Source organism: Fringilla coelebs, assembly GCF_963513975.1.
Source record: "Fringilla coelebs genome assembly, chromosome: 7".
Classification (NCBI taxonomy): Eukaryota; Metazoa; Chordata; class Aves; order Passeriformes; family Fringillidae; genus Fringilla; species Fringilla coelebs.
The window spans coordinates 27,847,026-27,872,197 of NC_140035.1; the positions used below are offsets into that span (position 1 = coordinate 27,847,026).

At 42.4% G+C, this 25,172-nt stretch overlaps 1 protein-coding gene across 1 annotated transcript in view; it reads right to left on the bottom strand.

Moving 5' to 3' along the window:
* The window catches only part of PLCL1 (phospholipase C like 1 (inactive)), a gene marked incomplete at its 5' end in the record, with an annotated part of 176,270 nt that overhangs the window by 16,214 nt on the left and 134,884 nt on the right, over positions 1-25,172 (bottom strand). Inside the window, 4 exons of the mRNA XM_084209725.1 lie at positions 6,719-6,828; positions 9,931-10,006; positions 19,612-19,815; positions 22,002-24,473. Of these exons, the coding sequence (XP_084065851.1) occupies positions 6,719-6,828; positions 9,931-10,006; positions 19,612-19,815; positions 22,002-24,473 (2,862 nt within the window). The remainder of the gene's footprint in view (positions 1-6,718; positions 6,829-9,930; positions 10,007-19,611; positions 19,816-22,001; positions 24,474-25,172) is intronic.

Genomic DNA, 25,172 nt, shown 5'->3' on the forward strand with positions numbered 1-25,172 from the left:
GATTTAAGATTGTCTGGGTGGCCTTCAAGTGTATTTTAAACGCACACAAATATTTAGCTTGTTCTAAATCCAACTCGTGTCTCAGAATTTTCCTTGGCCAAGAAAACAGAGACCTTGTCAGAAACACCATTAGGGCTTCAAAAATTCCCAGGGAACAGCCAGGTACCTGGAGAGGTCATGCTGTACTTGTTGGGACTGCTCACTACATCATCCCCAGAGCAATGCTCTGGCAGCATGGCTGAGGGCCAAGAATAACAGGATATTCCAGCTGATTAACTAGTACTCCTGATGGACTGGGATTACAGTCCTTTTACCCTAATACACAGTGTTGAAGCAACTTGAGAAGTTTCCATCACCAGATACAACTGACAAAATCCTCAGAGACTGTCTGTTGAAGAGGTCTGGTTCCTGCCTTTGGGCTTGGGCAAAACAAACAAAAACCAGTGCATTCACCAGTTATGGAGGAGGTCTTTATCAACCAAATCAGTAGAGAACAGCACCCTGCTGTTCTCAGGTGTGCAGAAAGATCTGCCTATCCTGCCTAACAATTGCATGGTTTGGTTCCCTTGGTTTACAAAATACACTGATCAAAACAGCTTGGCATGTGAAGCAAAACACTTACTTCCTTATCTCATAACTCAAGATCATTCAAAGGACTCTAAATCCCCTATCCAAGAAAAATCTTGCAATACCTCCAGAAGAGCTCTGGAGCCTGTCCTGAGAGCCAGGAGCACAGTCTTTGCCCTGGATCCAGCCCTGAACAGGGAGCCTCCACTGCACTCACCTCTGCACTCAGAGTATATAAAGGTCTGGGAACAAGTTGTGCTCCCATGTGGCTTTTATGTAGCTACAGATGCAATAAACAAAAACCTAAATCTACCTCCTCCCTCATCTTTCCCTCTTCTTTTAAATTAACTGCTTCCAAGTAAGCAGGTTGGTATTTACAGGACTAAATGGATGTTGACCTTGATGCCTTCTTCACCATGTTTGTAGCACTCTCAGAAAGCCAGCTGGTTTTTATTAATTTTCTCCTTTTTGTCCTTCAGTTCATGTGTAAGAGTCCAAGATGATCTAGTCACTATGTGAATCATTAGAACAGCTCTGCATTTCCTCATTTTTGTAAAATCTGCCACTCAATCACAGACTGACTGACTCAGATAATCTCCACTGTAGCTGAGCACGTCTTGACATAAGGCAGCAGATCCTTCAAAAGTAGCCAGGGCACACAGTCTGAGAGGTTTAAAACTTTGAAACACTGCTCTTAGTTCAAAAGTTTGAACTGCATCAACAAAGCAAATGCAAACAATGGGGGGACTAGAAAGCAGGAAAGATATTTAGTCTCTCTGGAAAAAGAGCCTTTGGGGTAACCACATTCAAAATGCATTTATTTGGGTATGAGTAGACATGAAGTGAGTTGATATGAAATTACACAGTGAGCCCTGCATTTAAAAGCAGGCATGAAAACTCCAAGCCACACAAACCACTCCTGCCTACTGCTGGACTATCACTGTCAGAAGATGACAGCAAATAACAAGAATTTGTTGCTAAGACACTATGGCTTATATTTAATCTATTTTTGACGTTTCACAAATTGAGCACCAATGTACTTATGTCCACAGAGATATGCTGGGAAAAAGAGGGAGATATGGTATCAGGAGTTTTGGGGGGGTGAGAGGAAGCCTAACTGACACTTAGAGTGAATAAAATATATGTACATTGAATACAGCAGCTTTGTGGGGACTCATGAATCCATCATGCTCTCACTCGAGATCTAGATAGCATAAATTGTCATGAAAATCATTTAGCAACAATTAAATAATATGTGGCAGAAGAGATTGCTACCATTGTGCTTAACTACATGTCAGGTTCCTACAATTCTGCTGTGCTGCTCTGTTGTCCCCTCTGCAGCATGCCAAGGAAAAAAAGCCATGGTTCATGCCTAACTGCAAGAAAAACGACTGATGTGAAAGGACCCATATAAATGTCTCAAGATTTAATAATACTATAGAGTATCCATTCAAAAACACTTCCATAGTGCACTATAATAATCCTTAAATTAAGGCTGGGAATGGACCTAGTTCTTCCAAAGATCATCAGAAAGTCTGTGTTTAAGGTGCTTCAGAACATCAATCACTATCTGACAAGTAGTTTTTCTTCAAAAAGAAAACTGATACCATTCAGTGATGATAAATTTGCCTCAGTTCAGTTGAGGGCAGGCACTCTGTACGTACATCTGTCAGAAATCTCACTTTTATCTCTGTAAGTAGCCTTAAAGTGTGCATTTGGGGCTCTGCCACCCAAGTGAGGGGTCTGAGATACTGCAGGTCTCCCAAGCAACTGAAGGGCATCATCCTGCAAAAGTGCCATTTCTGCACAGTTCTGCTGCATAAAATCACATACACTAGAGTTAACATTGATCACAACCACATCATAAAATTGTGGAGGCCTCCCCCAAAGAGAGAACTGCATTAGCAATTTAATAATTGTATGCCTTCTGCATTTGACAGACTTCTCTTGATATAGCTAATCAGCATTCATTTAAATGCAGGATAATTAACAGATACCCTCATGGATGAGAGCTGAAACAAGCCCTGAAAATGTAACCACTTGATGTCTTGTGTCATGCACTAATAGCTGGGGTCCTAGTCAGACAGAACAGACAGACTTAAGACAGCAGGGGCGAAATCTTATCATGGGGAGCAAAAAAAGATTTAAAAACCCATGCGCATTTCAGAGCAGACTAGAATCAAACATTTGAGTCTTTTGCCCTTCAGCAGAAGACCAAAACAGTAAACACCACTTTTACCTTCTTTTTGTCATGTTTTGTCTTTAAATAAGCAGGCATGTTGGCATATTAACTATCTGGATATTTACCATCAACATACAAATACCTCTTGGTATTGTTTATAGACTTTGTATGTGCTGACCCACCAAAGCACAAAGAGCCCAGAAAAATCTGTCTGCAGGCTGTCAAAGCATGTCCACATGAGAGCAGTTAATCTGAATCACAGTTGACATACTCAAACTTTGACTTACTTGCCAGGCTCTTGGGACTCAGGCAGATCCCAAATTCTCTGCTTGAGTGAACACCTCCTGGCAGTCTGTGACAGTTTTTCCTCAGCAAGGAGAGTAGTTTTGCAGGCTACAACTTTTTTTCCCTCAAACATGCTCAAAACCTCATATAGCAGTCATTGAGTCAGTGGTTTGCACATGTGACAGATGCTAAGAGTGCCTCAGTTACTGCAAAATGCTTGGTACAAGATCCCATGGGAGAGGCAGACTGAGTGGGCTGAAGAGCCCCAGGAGAGGTGGCAGCTGGCTCTGTCCTGGGCTGAGCAGGCCAGGAGCAGACCTGACCTGGCTCTGCAGGACATCACCCACATGTACCTGACTGAAAACCACCAGCGCTCGACAGCGGCACTGAGGGCAGGGGTTATGTCCCTGCTCTCAGGACTCATCAGAACTGCCCCAAGGAGGCTTCTCAGCTTCTGCCTTCCAGGCTCTGGTGCTCCCCTCTCTCCCAGTGCAGGCAGGAGGATCTCACTGCAGAAGCAGCCCCAGGAACCAGAGCAGAGTTGGCCCCCCCAGGCAGGCGGGAGAAGCACCAGCATCTGGGGAGAAACAAACACGAGCCCACGCAGCTACATAAAATCCTCTGCTCTGGGAAAGGGGCAGTCACCTGCTTTAAAAACATGAAATACCTAATGAAAATTAATAATGACCTTCTGTGACAAGGGAGGGTCACACCAGAACAATTGCCTCAGCTGAGCCGAGTAGCTTCGCTTGCCTGGTATGGTGAAATTTAGGGTTCCTAACACCACGGTCTGTCCCTGTGAGGGGGTTAACACAAAACTTCTTTCACTACCTTTGCATTCTACTGGCACTCAGTTAAATACAGAGAGGAAAACAAAGAGACAGAGCTGGTGCTGCATGGAAAAAAAGTTTGAAACTAAATTTAAACTATTCCTGTAATATTGCTGTGAGAGCATGATTCTTCTGTCTAGTGTACTTAAGTTATGCCTCTACTGACTGTGAACCTGACAGTTCCACACAACATGGAACCAAAAGAGGAAGATGTGACATTTTATAAATAATAATGTCAAAGCTGACTAGTTAGACTGTCACCAAGTTATAACATTCATTCTTTTAGTAACATTTTTACCTTCTGGCAAACAGTTTGTCCTTATAGTGGGTAATACTAATATCAAATTAAATTTATATAAACTAAGGAAGAAATTGATATACTATTTTGATTCACCTCTAAAAAGTACCCCAGGGCATTTTTAAACATGACAAATGACCACAGTTGGGATTTTTATAAAATACACTTTAATCTTGCAGTCTGTAGCTATTTAATGATTTTGCCAGTAGCAATTTCTTATTGCATCTCCTCTTTTATTCAAAGCTTACCTACTGCAATGAGTCTTTATAAAGAAACACATTAATTAAATATGCCTGGCTTCACTAGCCTAGGAAAAGACGATTAATCATTTCACAGCACAAGAACAACATAATACCTGCTATTGCTCCCGGGCACCTCACACAAACTGGCTCCTGCCACGTGATGTAATTGCCTCCAACAACCCTGAGCACACAAAGAGGCTTTCTCTCACCAGCCATTCACTCACCTCACCTAAAGCAGCTGATGCATTTGTGAGATGTTATGGGGTATTTTTTTCCTTTTCTTACAATCCTAGTGAAATGTATTTGTAATGTCCACCCTGCCACTGGACACAGGGAGGACACCTATGGTTTGAGTGGGGCAGGGCTGTCGGTCTCTTCCCACCAAATCCTCCTGAGTGGCTCTCACCAGCACTGAGAGGACTAAGTGCTCAAGAGGAGATGCAGGTTTGTAATGGGCAGGGTCACCAAAAGACAGCATTTTTAAGGGAAAAAAAGAAAAAAAAAAGATGACAGAACAATTACTGATGGTTTCATATCACACACACGAGGCACAACTTCATTCCCAGTTTTCTAATGTCATCCCTGAATTGGACTTCAGTCAGAATGAAAAGATGTTTCATGTGCATTTCATGGATGGTTGTCACAAACTCTGTTAATATTTTATTGTTTGAGAAAGGTAGAAAAGAAGTTGTGGCTTACAAATGAAACAAGTAAATTATTCCCTGACCTTAACTAGATTTTTTAAAAGCTCTTTTAAGTAAGTTGACAATATGTGCTAGGCAGCAATTATTTTCCATGGAAACTGTTTCTTTGATACCCTACTTGTACATTCATTAATCATGGGTCACCCTCAGAGGTGCAAACTTCATATCTGACAAACATTTTTAAAAAATCAAAACATTTAGAGTGACTCTGATCATTAGATCATTTATTTTACCTAACACAGCAAAAGGTATTCAGATTAATGTTCAGAACTGCCTAGCGTGCTTTGGGGGCAGGAGCAGGTGATGACTCTAGCTACTAACCTCAATTGCTCTGTGTGGAATAGGTTATCTATTTAAGTCTGTAACTTTGAACTGGTTGACTTTTCTCTTCTGAGAGATCCCATTACTGAGCTGGCACTGACTCCATTCCCCACTTTTCCATTCTCTCAAGGTGAATCAAAGTATGCAGGAAACCACAGGTGTTCCAGTTCTTCTCTAACCCTTCTTTACCACTAATGGCCTCTCCCACATACTTCTGGCCCTTCAGCCTCTCTCTTCTCAATTCCTTTTTCTTTCTCCTGCTCAAGGCATGTTAATGGGTTCCCAGCTGTGGTGATGTTCATGCTGTGTTCCCAGCACACATGGTGATGCATACCTGTCCCACTGCTGTTGCATGCTACATTTAAGGGTATATTTGATGAGGAATTTAGTGAAAATTCCCTTTCATCAGCTGGCTTGCTCTGGGATTTCAGCAAAGGGAAAGGCACTGGGAGGTCACAGGAAGATGCTGCCAGAGAGGGCAGCCTGGAAGCTGGAGGAAGGGAGCAGCTGGGACAGAGCAAAGGGAAGTGTGATTTATCAGAGCCAGGTGGGAAATGAGGCTGTGAAGGGTGTGAGTTGAATGCTAACAACCTGAATGCTTGGCGCAGGCCCTCTCCTTGTTTTCTGCTGTGGCTCCACCAAATCTTCTCCTCTTTCCATCCCTGGCTGTCCCTAGCTGTTTTCACTCTGGCTCAGCCACACATCTACCATGACTACTTGTGGCTGGCTGGTGCCAAGCCAGTGGCTAAAGCCCAGTGAGTAACAACTTCACTCTGTGGAATGTCCCTGAACAGCCACCATGAAGGGGTGAAAATCCCCTTTTGGCCGTCTGGACAGCACTCCACTTTGAAAACATAATCTTGCAGGATCTACAGTATTCCTCGTGTTTTTTCCTGACAGCCCTTCCTGCTCCCTGTCCCTTCCAAAAAGATGCCCCAGTTCTCATTTTACAAAAGAAGTATTTGACACACAGTGACCTCAAACAGGTCACTTTCAGGGTGCATGGGGAAGAACAGACGACCAAACCCATGTTTCTAATCATACAAACCATAAGCCATCTTTCCTCTTCTGTTCAAGGCTCAGATAAATTTCCTTCACAGCTTCCAAACCAGAGGTGTAATTGGTATATTTGATAAATATCAGTAAGTGGGGGTAATTGATAAATCCCATTAAAAAAAGAACAACATGTGTCTTCAGAATTAGTAAGATGTACAAACAGAGAAGCTAAAAGAGCAAAGGTTTACTTACAAAGTTAATATGAGACAGGAGGTGGTACTTTCTGTGCTTACCTTCAGCACTGTGATATTCCATGCAAAACTCTCAATGGCTTTGCTTAATTTTCTTCCTTTCAAACCTTCTTTTGTCCCAAGGTTATGAAGCTCTTCATGGAATTCCATTCCTAAAAACACAGATTGCAACATCACTCAATGCACAACTGAATTTCCCATAAAAATGTTGAGTGAGCATTTTCAGTCTTGCAGCTGGGACATCCTACAACCTCCTTCTGTGCTTTCCCCCCTTCCTTTTCTTTTTATTACTCCATCCTGGGAGAACATTTTCCAGAATAAAGGTGCCATGTACAGTTTTGGGGCTGTGCTTCCACTTGGTTTGTGGCTCTCCTTGCCAGTGCTGGGGTTCCACACAGACACTGGTCCTTGCACAGACACTCCTCCAGCACTTCTGCCTGCAGCCTGCTCTGCTGCCAATACTGCGACAAAAGGCAATAGCTGGTCACTCTCCTTGAGCTGATGACTTTGCACCTTGGAAGGCTGTCTGACACATGTGGAAGATACCTGTTCAGCACAGCAAATGCAGGCTCCAATGCACATCTCCTCATTAATCTTAATCAGTGATACAGAAAAGCTCTTGTACTCCACAATGATGAATTACATCAGAAGCACATAAATCTAATCACAAGATTGTGACTCCTGCAGCATGGAGAACTGACACTTCAACCACAGCCCTGTTGCATTTCATTGCTAGTTTCTGTGGCAAACATCTGCAGATCTGTTGCTGGATATAAAAATTCAGGAAATCTGGGAGCAAATTAAAAATCTTAAGCCAATTAGCCCACCAATTTCACAAGATCTGCACAGTGTGTGCAACCATTTCTCTGAGTCTGGTATGGATTGAGAGACAAAATGGAAAAGAGCTGCTTATGTTCCCTTAATTTGTACCTTACAAAGGCCAAACTGGCACTAAATAACTCCGAAGTATCTGAAGCTTCTCCTGGCTGAACAAACCAAGCTCCATCTCCAGTTGTTTCATAGCTCTCCCTCCCTTAACACTTTAGGATAAATGTCACTCATGAATTTGAGCTTCATTGAAATAACATCAAAGAAATGCCAATGGAGAGAACATCTGTACAGTGTAGATGCAGAGGCAGCTTGGTAGGTGGCTGAAGGACAGTCCAAGGCAGGCTTGCACTCAACACAGCTTGCCCAAAGCACTCCTGGAAGACTAACACTGGTTTTTCTTCCCATGCACCGACCCCAGGAGCTCAATAACACTGAGGCTGTTTACCCTCACACAATGCAAGATTTCTCTATTGTTTATATTCCAAAACTTCACCCATACACAGGCTTTGCATGTCAAGGCTAACAGAGTTCCTGCAGTACATCCTTTGGAAAACTGTCGAAATAACTGCACCCCAAACAAGATTTCCTTGCAGGTGTGCTTCATGCCAACTGACTTAAAAATCATTTCACTTCAATTAGTAAAAGAAAATCTTCAAATTACTTGCTTTGTCCAGGGAAAACATAAGAAGGCTAATGGATCTTAGCTCTACGTGGACAGCCCTGCCTTCATGAAGCATCCTTTTAGTTATGTTTCCCTCTGGACCTCACTTCTCTATCTGTAACTTGGATACAGCACTGCCCCAGAAAGAGGGAGCCACAAACATTTGCTAGGCTGCAGGCAGAAACACCAGCTAAAGCTTTTAGCAGAGCCACTCCTCCAGGCTGCTGCTGACCACTGTGCATTGGGTTGAGCCTGCATATTTAAAAAAACAACAATAAAAAGCCAGTCACAGTCTGGGAGAGCCAGCAGGAGCCCGAAGCACATGGAGCCTGCACCAAAACAGGCTATGAAGCAGAGGTCTGGTGGAACACATGCTCAAAGGAGGCAGCACTGGGGTGAGGTAAAGGACAATGTCACAGGCAATTACACCTCTGACACCTCTTAATTTTGAGTGCTTCATCTCACCATATTTAAAGTGTTAGATAAAAATTTGCCTGGGTAACATTTGCAACAAACTAATTAGCAAATGAGCACAGGGAGGGATAGCTCTCTCTTAGCCTTTCCTCTCTCTAAATCCCATGGCTTCAGAGAAGCCCTTCCTATCTCCCCAGCTGCCTTCTCAACCAGAAATTTGAAGGCTAATAGAGCAAACAAAAATGAAAATACAAAAAGATGCAGCAGCAAACTGAACACACTTGATTTTTTTTTTTTTCGGGGGAAAGGGGGAGAGGGGAACTGCAAGAAACTGCAAGAAATCAGTGTGGTGGCATGGTACTGCATGGTATTTTCCATACACATCTCCTGCTCACAAAGACTCCAGTGCCCAGGCAAATGTCATGGGTTCTTCTCTCTGCACAGATCAAGCACAGCAGAAAGACACTGCTGAGAGTCTGCATAGTTTAGTGCTAAGTATTGCTCTTAAATTTTACCTTCTAGAGACACTCCTGGTGCTGCATTTCCTTGTTACTGTCCCTTTTCTTAACCCTCTGCACACGATGAAGGCTTGGGCAGAGGAATTTTATGCTGCTTATGCAGATACACAGAACCCAAGGCATGTCACAATGATGAGGCCCACAACCACCAGCCAGACATGGCCACTTGCCTCTTGTCCCTTTGCTACCACAATGCCAGCATGGCTAAAGAGCAGAGACTGGGTTCCATCCTGCTCTTGCACCACATGAAATCAGTTAAATGCTACTGTTGAAACAGCTTCCAGTTTCTCTTAATTAAAAAGATGAAATAAAGTATTAACTACAAGACAGCAGTTTCATTCATTATTTACATTTAATAGAAGGTAATGGCTGTAGCCTGCATCACTTGCCAAATTCAAAAATGCCTATCAGAAACAATAGTATTTATAATTGTTGTGGTCCTGTGAGTATAGAAACCTCTTGCCTGCTCTGTGTTCAAAGGGAAAACTGAGCTAGAAGATGCACTCAGTAAAGGCACCATGCCTTCTCACCCCTGTCTTTTTAGTGCCTTTTTGGTTCATTTGACTAATTTAAATGCTGTCAGACAGTTCAGAGCTGTAGAGCAGATGGAGAAATAGCTTGTAAGGTGAAAGCTGAGTATTTTTGTCTGATCCAACACCTGCATTGCTATTGGAAGATGAGCCTTCAGGAGGGTAGAGCATGCCAGAGAAAGACCAAAATGCTCACTTGACATCCAGGTGAAAAATGCTGTATTAGTCACAAACTGTAAGTAAATTATGGCACATTATTTCCCATCTTCCACCCAGAACTGCTCACTATAAATGGATTACCTGCTTTCTGGCACTGAACAATCTTGTCATGAGTGGTGTCTGCCGTCTCAATAAGAACCCTGCTCTCTTGAATCATCTGTCAAAAAAAAAAAAAAAGAAAAAAAATCAGCATTACTAGGGTTTCCTGCAACATCTAACACACAGAAAGTACAAAGGCTGAAACTGGAGAGGAGATTTGCTCTGAGAGCAATATGATAAATATTGGATCTTTCCTTCCTATGGGGGCCTCCCAGATCTTTATCAAGCTAAGTTGCTCTGAAAATGTTTTGCTCCAGAAGTTAATGGACAGCTGTTTTACATCCGTGAGACACCACTGCAAACAATGTGAAGGAAACTGTGATTTCAAAAGAAAAGAGATTTAGCAGAAAAACTTCATTCTGTGTTCAACTAAGCACTTTCTAACTGGTGTTTTCTTAAAAGGGGAAGTAAGTATAGTCCTCAACATAGGTGGTTATTAAAAATGTTACCAAGTCACGAATAGCGCTGATTTCCAGAGGTGTTTAAGCCTGTGCTGGATTTTATTCTATGCAACAGTTCAGACACCTATAGTAGTTCTTGAGTTTCTCCTCTGAGAAACTGAGATCCAAATCCTATTCTATCCTCAATATTTCTGTTGAAGTTTAACAGAAAAGAAAAAACAAAAAATCCAAACAAAACAAAAAAATCCACCTAAAACCGAACAAACCAAAAGCAGCAGTTTCAACAAGCTTACTCACAAGTTTCAAGACACCTCCCTACTTAGACAGCTTCCTAAAGTAGCCCATTAACAGCAAACAAATGAAGAGTCCATTACCTGACAAGTTTCCTGAGCCTCCCTACATGCAAATACTATTCTTCTTTGATGGTAACAAGCCTCCAAAACCTCACAGAAACTCAGGCAAACATGAATATTGTTCCATTGTACTGTTTTGTGAAATTGCAAAAGGTGGTACATACATCTGTTACGGAAGGCAAGAGCATGCTGTTTAACAAACTGTGCCTGAGAATAACCTCACTGTCCTGGGATGTCCACCACAAACCTCAATCAAACCCAAACAGCACGAGAGCAGTGCCAATTAGAAATGAAGCAAACTCAAGAGTGATTGCCTAATGTTACACCCTGAAATTAGAAAAATCACCACCTGAAAGCTTTGCCAAAATGCTGCAACAGCTAAAAGCCTCCCTGCTTTCAAATACACTAAATATGAAAACCCAAGTAGTAGTTTGATGGTTTTAGTGGAAGACAGCATAACAGTAATAAATTAACACTTGCAAATTAGCACATCTTACTGTTTTAATTAGACATGAGGAACGAGAGACACTTCCACTTGTCACACTCAAAGTTCCAAATTCTGGAGGAATTTAGATCCAAATTTTGCTTCTCATCTTTATTTCTAATTAAATGTACTAAGGCTGCATTTAACAAAAATACCTATGCCTTTCCTTTGATATAAAAAACAACACATGGAGAACAAAATCCATTATCAGCTTCACAGGCAGAGTGAAAAAAGCCTGATATACCTAGAGAGTGCAAAATTGTTTTTTAACAGAACATGCCCAGTGGATATGCCTGAGATTTAAATTACTTACGATAGTGTCCTTTGCCTTTCATTCTTATTACTTACTTGTTCATGCCTCACACTGATTTTTTTTTTTTTGCTCTTTGATATTTTCCCTTGCCATCTAGAAAGAAATGACAATTTCTACCCACTCTCTGGCTTTTCTGTACCACAGCACATTATCCTTTTGTGCTTAAGGAGCCATTCAGCTGACAGCTACAAATCCCAAAGGCTGGTCTGAGCCGTGAACACAGTATGAGTCCCAAAAATCCTGCAAGTCACTGGAGAGGCAGCCAGAGGCCAAACATGCACCTCTTGCACACACAGAGCTGGGGCCCGTGAGGCAGTGCCCAGTCCAGCCAGGAGATCCCAGCATCTCTGTGAGGCACTGCCCAGTCCAGCCAGGAGATCCCAGCATCTCCATGGCTCCTGCACCCCTTGTAGCCAACACCCTGGGCTTGGGTCCCCACTGGGTCTGTGCCTGCGCTTCCTAGCCCGCAGCAAGGTTTGCCCCGTGAGGTCAGCTGCAGCCAAGCTGGCACAGGACATCCCATGTGGCAGACTCTCCTGTGCTCAGATCCCTCAAGCAGAATGTGACTTGCGAGGTTCTTATACACACACACATATATATATAGCCACAGAAAATTATCCCACCACGCACAAAATAAGCAGGCTCGAGAATCATGCAACTACTGGGCTTACTCCCAGGAGTTTCTGGCATGCCTGTTTAAGGATTCTCAGACATGAAGGTATTATATTCATTTTTTAAGAGCAAAGTAGCACTAGGATGTCAATTTTCCCTTACTGCAGAGGAGGTAGAGCAATCCTCCACTCCTTTGATGCTAACATCAAAGTCTCCCTACTTTCAGCTCTGCAAGAACAAACAATTAAAACCAGATCATGTAGCAGAATTTAACCTGTTCCCATCTTCCTATCTGCAGTAATCTTGACAAAAATAAGCAGGTTTTGTCCCATGACAAATCCTGAAGTGGTTTCAGAGTTCCTCAGCTCAGTAACTAGGGTTAAAGGGCAACCTCAGTTCATCACCTGGCATCCTCCCTCACACATTCTTTAGGAAATAATGCACTAGGTAGAAATAATGGGCCCCAAGCCAGTTATGAGATAAGATTTTGGCTGGCCTATGGCATCTTTACCACCTCTGATAACACAGTGTGCAGGACCCTATATGCCTCCATGACAGACCAGACTCTGCCACCAACAAGAGCTGCATGTGCAGTTTCAGGAGGCACGAGATCCTGCTTCCTAATGCTGCTGTAAAAAATGGCAACAGGATAGGGCAAGGACACACTTGGGTGTTCACTTGGAAGAACAGACTGATTCAAACAGTCAAGAATGTAACAGCCAAGTAACTGCTATCCAAGAACAAATTTACAGCATAGGGTCATGGCATCTACATATACTTTTTGCCATTAGTTTCGAAATGAGTCCATGATTTCCCAGTTTGAATCAATCCCTGCTTTTTCAGCTGCCATCACATCTGAAACTCTGCTCAAGGACGTCACCTACTTCTTCTAGAAGTGACAAGAACCAGAAGCCCTAAAAACACAACATGGAAGGCCCTGAGATTTTCTGCTGGGAAGGTAACCCCATAAACCACAGGACAGCCTGAGCTTTTCAAGCCCACTTTTGCCAGTAATGTATCGAAACCCACCAGCCTATCTCAAAAGTGAAGAGTGAGCTTTCTGATGCTTGCAGCATGAATTTCCATGCATCTCTCCTCTGCTCAGATCTGCACTGAGCAGCCCTCCAGGCAGCTGTGCAGTCCCAGCCATCTGGCTGGAGCCCATCAGGATGCTGTTTAATGTCAGCTCCCAAATGGCAGCTCGCTTCCATGAGTGACTCTCACAGGGCAAGAGATGCCCCACTCCCTCAGGACTCCTGTGTTCCATCAGAGTGTGTTAACTCCTGAATGCTCAGCTTCAAGGGACCACCATCCAAGTGACATTTACTGAAAGCAACCTTTAGAGGATGGACGTTGGAATCTGGGTCCACTCAGAGGCAGGAAATTTTTATCAGCTGCTGAAGCTGGCAGGATTTCTTGGGATAACTTAAATTTTTCATGTCAGAAAGGTAGTGAAAAACTTTACTGATCAATGTGTTTAACATAACTGGAGGGTTGAGGGGAAAATTGGACAAGAAAAAAGAATGAAAGCACACAAAACCTGATTCTGGTATAGAGAAGAAGTATGAACTTGATTCATCTCAATCCACCTTAAGCTCTCTGTAACAATCATGGTGGATTCTCAAAAAAAGCATAGGAAGCAGGAGCTGCCACAAATCCAGGAGTTTTCTCCTTATCCCATATGAGACCCAGGAAGTGAAACAGGGTCTGACCTGTCTCACTTCACTGTCTAAGGATAGCATGGAATATCAAATTTTATATCCCAGTGCTTCACACAAAGAACAATGCTTTACTTTGTCACTTCTGTTAAACTAAATAAATTTCAAATGAAATTTAAAATAAATTAATACTGAGGGCATCATATTACTCACATGAAATTAACAGGGTTATTTATTGCCTGTACTAAGGGCAGTTTAATCACAGGATCAGTACAAACTGAACAAAAGAACATTCTTTTTACTTTAATGAACTCTTGTGCTAGAGACCAATTTCTTCTTTTCATTGTGAATTATTCTATAAATTGAAAAGGAGAGAGGAAATTAACACAGCAGTCTCACCAAAAGAAGACAAAAAAGAGAGGAAAAGCTCCTGGTGGCAAATTAAAGTACTGCTCCTGCTGGAAAGATAAATGAGAAAAAATGGACAGTTAAGAAACCTCTCCTAAATATTCCAACATTTAAAACAGAAATTGACTGAACATATGACTAAAAGGAAGCTTTCTCTTAGGTGTCCCCTCATGGCCATTTTCCCAATTTTCTGTGCCTTTCACTGACAATGAAGAGTTTGGCATGGTTACAAAAAAAAAAAAAAAAAAAAAAACCACAAAAAACCCTCAAAAACAAACCAAACTCATAATCAATTCAAAAATAAAAGAGGTTGCAAAACCATAATCAATTCAAAAAGCAGCTGAAGAGAAAAATGAGCTCATGAAAATTTGAAGAGAATTCCTTTTAGCACTGAGTATTTCTTGTACACGTCTGAGACAAGAAACAACCAAGCCATCAACTTCGTGTCATCAAGTTTTGCAAGAAAAGAGAGATGGGCATGCAGTGCCAGGACATGGGAAAGAATGCTGCTGGCCACCATTCTGTCCCTCACCTTGTCTCTGTCCCAGTATAGTTCAAGACAGATTTTGGTATCTGAGTCTTTTCCTGCAGCAGCCCAGCGTGAGAAACAGCTATCAAAGATGATTACATGAGCTGGAAACATCTGAAATACCCTATTGACACAAACTAGAGAAGAAACTGCATAAAATTCACCTTAAATTCCAACTTCACGTTTTCAGAAATATTTCTGGGAAAATATGGAATCATTGTTGCAGGATGTGATCTGTTCATGAAGACCAGTCCTCCACAGAACAGCAGGAGCAGTGGAGGAAAAGAGAGACATCAGTTTTCAATATGCTTATGCTAAAGCAGCCTAACTGAAGTACCCAACTGGAACTTCCTTCTCTAAGGGAAGTTCTGATTTGACTCTTTTCTGGTTCTGTTTAATAAGTGACTAATGGACATGGGCAATCAGAGCAAGAAACTTTGAGAGCAGTAGGTGAGAGAATTGTAAGAAGCCCAGAAAGAAACAGGACTTTCCTTAATAAGAAGTGAAAAAAGAAAGTAACTTCCCCAGTCTATGTCCAATTTTGGATGGAAAATTCTTTAAAACAAATACAAATTCAAGACAATGTCCATGTGCTGGACTGTATTTGACGTCAGTGAATTATGACACTTCTTTGGCAGTGGATGCTCTGCTCTGCAATATCCCTTGTCTTCAGCGGCTTAGAGAATTGTGAAAAATGCTCCTCTGGGGATGACTATATCCCAGCTGAGGAATGAATTTCAGTGAAAAAGCTCACAAAAATCTATTTAGTCATTTTGCATTTACATAATAACTGGGAAAAAGGACTTCTTGGGAATGTAGTCATGCCTACACCAAGGCAAACCCAAAAAGACTGAATATGAAAGAGTAGCAGACAAAGAGCAGTTCACCTCACACACACTTCAGCAGACCTCTGCTAGCATGCATGGACCTATACCCATGACAACAAAACCACTGCCATTAAAATACCTCTTCTTATTTCCCAGCAACCTCACAGACGCTTCTTGTCCTCTCAAAAATCCCCAATCCATCTCCATGCTGGCCAAGATGTTCTTAACTACCCTGCATCTCTTAGCAGAACCTGCAGCCACCCTGTCCTTCCATAACTGTCTGCTTGAACATAGCAAGATAAGCCTTGAATACAGAGAAAAACATGAATGTCAACATGAGTTTATATATAACAAAGAGCTTCATTGGTCAATCTTTTTTACACTTGTTATTTACGATTTGAAAACACATGAAGATAACTTGGATGTCTCATTTTTCTTAGAAAAAAAAATCTATATGCACATGACCTAGGAGACTGGGTAAAACCAAGAACATTTATTATCACTAGTTTATTGCTTTTGATTTTCAAATTATTCAATCATTTGATCTTGGAGGAAAATAATGCTTAGCCAATAACTGAAATGCAAAGTGCACAAGTGTCCCTGAGTTCATGCATGCTTGCATCAGCACATGAATATATCGTGCAGACACAGTAACCACAATCTGTCTCAAACAATTCTCAACCAAAAAAAATCCTAACTTCACAGGATAACTGTTTGCAATGAATAATTCAACCATCTGTCAGGTCCAGCTGGGCCCCATCCCTTCTCTTCACACGGGGTAACTCCTTTTTAGGTGTGATCAAAGAACAGCAGCATTAACTTGACAGGTTGTGAGGCACACTGCACATGCTGCCCACCTGAACAACCACCACGGGGAGCACACAGGTAGAGAGGCAGAGTGAGAGCCCTGCCTCATAGGAAAGGAAAGCTCTGAAGAACAACTCTAAAAGTGGCAGAGTACACTATCCCAGGATGTGTGTGTGGGAAACAATGACAGCATGACCAGAATCCATTCAGCACGCTCTATGTACGGAATCAACTAAAGCTGTAAATTGAAATTAGCCATTCTACACTGTATTTCTGATCATTGACACACTTTTCAAAACGGCTGTGTATTGTCAACACCTTATTTTCTTGATGTTGGCAAATCCTGTTCCCTCCTCTCCTCTGCAGAAACCCCTATACAACCCAGTATTATCAACAAAGCCCCTTCCTACATGAGACATGGCCAACAGTACAGCTCCACTAAGCCACTGCAATGCCTCCATAAAATGAGGGAAACACAGTCCTGAAAAACTGTTCCAGTTCCTTAAACAAAGCACATTAAATTTTATTCTAATAAGGTCTCTCTCAAAAGGAAATATTTAATGCAGAGCACAATGGTAAAATTAATTGCCCAGGAAAAAACAAACAAACTGCACAAATGGGTCTTTGTCTATCTCACAGCTGACAAAGGCCGAGCAGGAGGGAACAGACAGTTAATTGTTTTCCAGATCGTTGTGGCAGGTTTCTGAGCACTTGCACCTCCATTTCCCTGGACCCTCAGCCCTGTTCATGCCCCATTAAGCACACAGGCAGAGTCTATACTTTCCGTGGTAAAATAAAAAAGTATATTCAGTTGGCAATTTTCTGTAAGGGGGGAAAATTATAACACATTAGGGCTGTTTTTATCAGAAATTATTTTCAAAGCAGACTTTTCAAAGAATGTGGCACATGTAGTGTTTTCAGAGGTGGTGAGGAAGCATTTGCCCAGCACTCAAGCTTCCAGTGCTGTGGGGCCCAGTGAGTGGGGCAGACCTGCAGTCACACTATGAGATTTAGGGTCAAACTTTTTTCCATTTGACTGTAAAAGGAATTAAGAAGTATAGCCTGTTCATACAAGAGACAGGCCAATATAAACAGATTTTATTTTATGCCTTTAAAAATGCTCTTAGGCCTTTTAATTCAAAAAGCGCTTTGAAGTAAAGAGACATGCAGCAAGCACTTGTGGATCCAGTTCCTTGAAGCCATATTTATCAACAATATAAAAGGCTGAACTGTAGCATATCTTGAATTAAAATCAATAAATAAGCAAAAATATTTCATATTGCTTTCCACCAACATCTCCTTGTGTTCTCATTTGCACAAAAAAATATTAAAAAGAAATACACACTAGATTATATGAAGCCATTATAGAGCATGGAGGAGCCCCTTGTCAACATTGCAAATGCAAACCCCTTCCCAGACTGTGATTTCAAATATCAAGATTGATAGAGACAGTTCATTTATTCAAACACAGAAAAGGATAAACAGATTTCAATATTCTGCTGCTGGCATTTTCTCAAAAGGCAAACATCCAAAATGTAGCAAAACCACTTATTAAATCCAGCTTTCTTTTTCAGAAGTGAATAGTTTTAAAAAAGAGGCAGTCACAGCCAAAGTGGGTAAAAAAAAAGTATCATATTCTCCTTAAGAGAATTATATCTCAAATCAATCCTTGCATAGGCAAGGCATAACTCCCTTCCTCTCTCTCTGATTTTGAACTGTTTGCATGCTGTCTTGACATTCAAGTTACATCTTTCCCCATCGGAGACAAATGTGAGAACAACCATTATTTAAAAGAGTTATACAAGTGTTTCTGTCTACAGCCAAAAGAGGCCTTTCACCTATTTAAATTGAAAAACTGTTTCCAAAGTACAAGGAGGCCTTGAAAAGTCCCATGTGTACTTTTCAGTATATAATTACAAAGATAAGAGATGACACGTTCATTTTAGTAAAACTCCATTAAGCAGGCCTCCAAAGACAGAAAAATCTCTTATTTATGTGGTATTTGCTCTGTCACAAAGACATGAGACCACGTAGCAAACCTACCCCAGAAAGATTCCATCTAAAATAAGGCAGTGAACTGGATTTGCAAATCCTTGTTCTGGTATTGTTACAGCTGGCATTTTATTACCACAACTTAATCACTTCCAAGTACTAGAAACTATTCTGGAAGGAACCCAGAGGTTATTTAAGAGTACTTTTAGTATTTCTGTTTTAATCAACATCAGTGTCTTCTCCCACCCTACAAGCAGATTTTCCCTTGAAAAGTGTGTTATAAAGGCAAAAAAAGAGATGGGAAGGAGGTGGGCATTTGGCACATTGAATAGCTGGTCAAAGCTGAGACCACCCTGCAACACATCAGGGTATCTGGGAGCAATTTGATACTCCCACCATTATTCACCATTTTATTCCTTACGAACACAAGCTGCAGAAAAAACTGCTGTCCTCTGAACATGAGTCGTGATTCAGCCTGGCTGCCACAGTGCACTATTTCAGTCAGGCCTGGCAGAACTCTACCTCTTGCTATCAGTTGCTGCAGACTGCCAGAAAGGCCAGGAAGGAGCGGGGCACCCCCACGGCCCAAGAGGCACAGTGTGACAGCAACTTCTGCTGCTGGAAGTCACGCACAGCTGTTGCTCAGTCACCCACAGCAGTGACATATGTCATACAACGAGCAGCAGCACTCATCTGGAATGATTCCAGCTCGTGTCTCTACATTTGTGTAAGCATTCCTGTACCATACTGACCTCTCCTTCCCCACGCAAGAAAATGGGCATTTTAACCTTCCCTTCCAACACTGCCATGCCCTCCCCAAGAGCAACACTGACTTCATCGACAGGGGCAGTGCTGCTGCAAAGCGAAGGGAAAGGGAGGGCTCAGCTTTGCCTGGGAACTCCCGTGCTGCAGCTCCCTATCTACTGGCCTTGTGCTCTCCTGCGGGGAGGCCAGCGAAGGGCGGCACACAAATCTTGCTGCTTCCCAAGGACAAGGACTACCAGTGCCAGTACAGGCTGAATTGCCACTAGTTTTGTAAACAAAGTCCTCTTCAAATGCCAACCTGTGCTAGCCACAACCGTGTTTAAAAAAGGAAACAATAACAAAAAGCCCAGTGTGGCATTGTGGTGATTGAAGGCCAACGTGCAGAGCCCGAGTCATTTGAAGAGCCTTGTTTGTTGAACTGGAACATTTGGGCATGTGAAAGCCAGCGAGCAAAGCCTTATTCACAACAGTGAACAGTGGGGAAAGGCAGAGGGAGCGGTGCTGAAGCGCTTACCAGGTCATACGCTGCCAGGACCTTTTTCTGCACATCGGGCACGGTCCCCAGAGGCTCCAGGTAAGGAAAGGTGTCCTTCATGCAGAGGGCCACGGAGGGAGCGTTGTCACTGCTGACGAGGCGCGAGGACAGGGTCAGGATGCACTGCTTGAGGCTGGCGATGGGCGGCAGCCCGCACAGCTCCTTCACCGACACCATGGCGTTCTGGGCAAGGGACACAAACAATTCAGCACATGTGGCCACTCACCGCTCAGTCCCCCCCATCTGCCATCGCCTTGGCAGTCCTTTCTTCTTCTCCCCTCTGATGGGAGGCAGTGCTGTCCTGCTGTTCACCATTCCCAGGCCCTCCACGGACCACGGGATTCCATCTCACACAGGAATTCCCTGCCAGCCCCATTCTCCTTTCCAAAGCCCACTGCCAGCTCCAGTTTTCTCCCAGGCTCAGGCATCCCAACTGCCAGCTCTTCAGCTACTTTGCATGGCAAATCCAGCCCTAACAGGGACAAGTTCTGGTCCCCAGCATATTAAATCATCAGCATAAAATGCTATTTTTCTTCCCAACTGCTTAGATTCCAATCACTTTTGATGCTGTAATCATTTTGTTCTCCCATCATAATCATCCTCCAGCAAGAAAAAGTTTGACAGACCTTGTATCTCCCATGGGAAAAGCAAGCAGGAAAAACTCACTTTGTTTTCAGCCTTACATTATCACATAAAGAAACACACACACACTCTTTCCCCTCCATAGGTCACATGTAAGAAAATCAATACCAGATATACAGGTCAAACAAAACTGACACGCCAAGACTTATTTATTTATCAGGTCAGAGGATATACAGGTGACATGTACCCATCATTTAGCTTCTTGAGTTGTACAAGAAATGACCAAGATGCACAAAATCAAGTAAGATATTATAACAACCCATACCTTGCAAATGTTCCTCCCACAACTTGCTGGAAAAAAATCCAATTATCAGACAATGCTTGGCTATGTTTTTCTCATTAATTAAATATGACAGCATAGAGTTAAATCCAAAAATGTGTCTTTACACAGCATTCCCCATAACATGATCTTTTACTGAACTTTTGCTTGGAAGGCACAGTAATACTGTTTCTGAGTCAAATTCAGAGAATTTTCATTTATATAGTTCATATATAGTGCCTGACCTAGACAGAAGGTGGAGTCAGCAGTTCAAATGAGTTACTTTCAAGGCTTGAAGCAAAGGAAAGGCTGGGAAGAGTTTCCCATTCTTAAAAATATGCTGAGACAATTCCTTTGAGAGTGATTTAAAGCTTATGTCATTTTGTAAACTTTTCCAGCTGTCAACATTTCATTTGCTTTAGACTCCATCCAGAAGAGAGGGGTCAACAAAGTGCTACATGTTTTTCTCCTGTGTTCAAGAGAAAAAAAAATGAACTGTTTCTGTGTCTTTACCAAGGAGATAGCTACAGCTGATTCCAGCTATTTATTATGGAAAACTCATTGTTTAATGCAACTCAGTTTTGTTTCTAGACAGTGCCTGAAGCTCAGAATTGAGCTTTAATCAACCCCCAATCGCTCCCACCACAGAAGAGAGCACCGGGGATGTTCTTGTTTGGCTTTGCTGCCACTTCACATCCTGCTAAGCACCAAGGTCCAACCCAAGCACTTGTGACAGTGCTGTGCACCTGGGCCCTGATGCTGCTGGCCACAGCAGGCTCTGCTGCACGCAGCGGCACGGGTGCCGGGACAGAGCGCCAGGGGACCTTCTGAGCCAAGACACAGCACACTGGTGTCTGTGCCAGCCCTCAATCAGCCAAGACAAAACAGCTATTCAGCAGGGAGGAAACTGCAATCCAAGTGGCATTCACTGCCTATGTTGAACATCTGCAGCCCTGGGGCAAACAGTGGCAAGACACACTCAGGAAAACATGCTGCTCTTTGCACAGTGGGTTTCTTTGGTGTACACAAGACCTTAATGACACATTCGCTGACTGCTCCTTATATTTCACCAAAGAAAATTAAGAGCATAACTCTCACTCAATTAGCAAAACAAAAGCTTGTTGATGTTTTTTAGAACCAACAAGGAAATACAGTATTTGGGACCAGAGGCAAGGGCCACAAATGTACCCTCAATTCTGCTTTCACAGGAAAAAAAAAAACCAACGAGTAAAACATGTTTGGAGAGGGCATACTGATTTTTAAAACATTTCTGCCTAATCCTACATTTGCTTGTTAGTTAGCACCTGTAACTATCAGCCTGCCAATGTCCATTTAAAGGTTGACAAGAGCTGTGTATCTGAAGTTTCATCAGCTTCCACTACCTTCAGTGAGCCCTAGCAGCAGCGCACACCAGCACTTTCACTTCCACATTCAGGACATACCAACATATACAACGGAAATCTCATACCTGCATATTTTCTCTCATGTCAGTAGCCTCTCGCAATGGGTGTACTGCCAGCTTAAAGATGTCATCAATAATCTTGAGACCAGTGTTCCTCAGCATGGTGTACTCCCTTGCCTTCTTCCCTATCCTCACTGAGAGGCTACGCTTCTGTGCCTTCCCGCCTCCACTTCGGTTGGTTATTGCAATGTGAACAAAGAGGGTAACGTGCTCCATGATATCGCCCACAAAAGAGCGCAGTGGGATGTGCCTGTATCCTGGCTGTAAGCACTCCAGTGGGATGGTGTACTGTCCTATGAACTCATCCCCAATGTAGTCATCATCCAAAACAACAAAGCGGATCATTGCCAGCTCCGGTAGATTGATCTGGAACTCAAAGCTTTCATCAAAAATAGGGTTGTCACTGTTCTGCTGCACAGTTTTAGTTCTTTGTTCGGTGCAGTCTGCAGGAATCCCATGTATTTCTATGCAGACGTAGGGATCTATGACATCCCCTTTTGCACATGCACCCTTGGGCTTTGGAAAATTCTGCCCACTGATAATTTTGACATGTAGGACCTGTGGGGAGACCCCGGGAACAATACCCTTGGTATTTGCGCTGAAGTAAGACACCTCGTCACGCATCACTGAAGGCCTGAGAACATACCCGCATCCCCCGTTCTGTAGAAACCAACCAGTGTGTAGGTCCATCATGGGCCCTGGGGTCTGATAGTTCATTGCCACTATCTGGCAACCACAGTTCCAAAAATCTTGAGGATTTAAGTTACTGGAGTCTATTCTCATAGCACTCGGATATACCCTGGACAGAAACTTTTTGTTGTAGTTAACAAAATCTTCAGGGTATTCATTTGCTATCCGACTGGCTTCTGCCTCACTGAAGGAGCACATTTCCCAATAATTTTGAGATTTCATGGATGTTTCAAAGTCTTTGTACTGGATAGATTTGCAAAGGGACACCAAGTCGGACAACTCCTTGCAGAGCCAGATCAGCTTTGGTTCCCTCGAGAAGTCCTCTGACAGTCTTCGGGATATTTCAGCCTCTTCATCTTCATCTGTGACCTCTCCTTCTAATACATCCTGGCCGCAGGGCAGTTTCTTCCCCTTCACAATGATCTTCATTTTCAGTTTCTCAGGTGATGGGAGGTAGGCTTCTGAGGATAAAGGTGCCTCTGTGTACAGTTTGTTTCCAAAGATTCTTTTCATGTGCTGCACCACCACCTTCTGCTGCTGTACAGAGCAGTGGTTCCCCAAGCACAGAATAAGAGGGTATTCTGAGGCAAAGAAGGCCAATTTGTTTATTACTTCGATGACATTTCGAAAGGCAAGTGGCGATGTCATGTTGTTGCGGTTACAAATAATGGGTTCATTATCTGGGCCGTCACAGACGTCCAGTTCAATACTCCGGCAGCTCATCTTTAAAGCTCTGACATAACCATTGATATCAGCTGGCCCTCTGAGCTGGTCTTCTATTAGATATGTATTGTGGGATGCATTGATGTAGTAATGTGACAAAGGCTGTGTCATATCTTGGACAATTTTTTTGTGCTCTGGATCAAAAATATCACATTCTGAGGACAATAAGTATTGAGTAAACCCATCAATGGCAAGAAAACCTTTCAACCGCCCTTCTTCAGAAAGCTCATACCTGCGTATAATATCTAGACACATTTCTTCTGTTATGTGGGTCACTCCTTGCTCAGCCTCTAAAAACAGCATGAGGTCATTGGCATCCAGGTACTCTTTGTTTTTGGATATCTGCACAAGTAAGAAATACACTTCAGGTCTTGTGCAAAGTTCACTGAACGCTTCACAAAACTCTTCTTTTGTTACTCGTGTTGTCAGTTTCTCTTTGCTCTTCTGAATTTCCTTAAATTTTAGTCTAATCTTTGATTCCTTTAGAGTGGGGTTAAGCTTCTTTATTAGTTCCACAGCTGTATCTTCTAACATTATGCCATTGCCATCAACATCTGCTGCTTCGAATACAGTTTTTAACCAGACAAACCGTGGGGTATTATGGCTGTTTTCCATCAAGTCCAGGGGTTGTTTGCTACGAGAAACTAAGTACCTTAATCCTGATACCCAAATATTGGCCACATCAGCTGAATTGGCAACCAAGTCAAGGGACTCATAGTTCTCACCATGAATTACTGACAGTGCACAGTCTTCAGAAATCTGGTCTGCTAGTCCATTATTCCTGAATGTCTCTGTGTTCTTCCCTAGTCTGATTTCTTTGATAGCAGAAATATCAAGCTTGGCTTTGTCCAGATCCTTCTTGGAAGGCTCCCAGCGAAGAGCCTGCAGGTCAGGATCCAGAGTAAAAAAACGGTTATAAATCCGGGAATTTGGACGAACTTTCTTCAATTCACACCCAGCCTGCATAAAGCTGATACAGTCGCTGGCACTGCTTATTTTCTTCTCTGATGGCATGCTGCTGAATGACACTGTTTTCTTTCTTCCACATTTTTGGTTTGAAGGATCCTGTGGAATAATTACATTAAAAAAAAATTAGCAGGTTTTCTTTGGCCATTCCAGAAGTGCATAAATAATAGAAAAGGTGCATTTATGTAAAGATAATTAATGTTCTTCTGAACCTCAAAACATAACATTTATTCCTTCCCACGATTCAGTTCCCTACTGACCTATAAAATATACTGAGCTATAAAGCGACTTGATTGACTGTGGCGTTAGAGATAGCAGGTTTTCATGAGTGACATTTGCAGCTATTAAACTGTCTTCCAGACCTCAGCAACTTGCTACAGCTGTGAAGAGGCAGTACCCAGCTGTATACATTATGTCCAGTTTCAAAGCAGACATATCATTCTCTCTTGTCTCCCCACTTGTTTTCAAAAGTAGTTATTCTGGTCATTTCTGTGTACAACAACTACAAAGCACTGCAGGGAAATGGACAGCCAGACAAGAAATCCAAAGCCTTTGTCTTTAGGATATATATTCTAACTGCTCTTGAGAAAATACTCAGCCAGACATGTGATTGTCTTTTCAGTATGAACTACTTCTTGTAAACCCAGCTGCCTACAAAGCTGTCTGTAATGTTAGTGCAGCAACTAAACTTGAACCTTTCCCTTCATATTATCAATTCAAAACATCTCACAATAATATGAATATAAATCATTCTTTTCTCTGCATGATTTCCATCTACCCCATTAGGATGCAAACTAT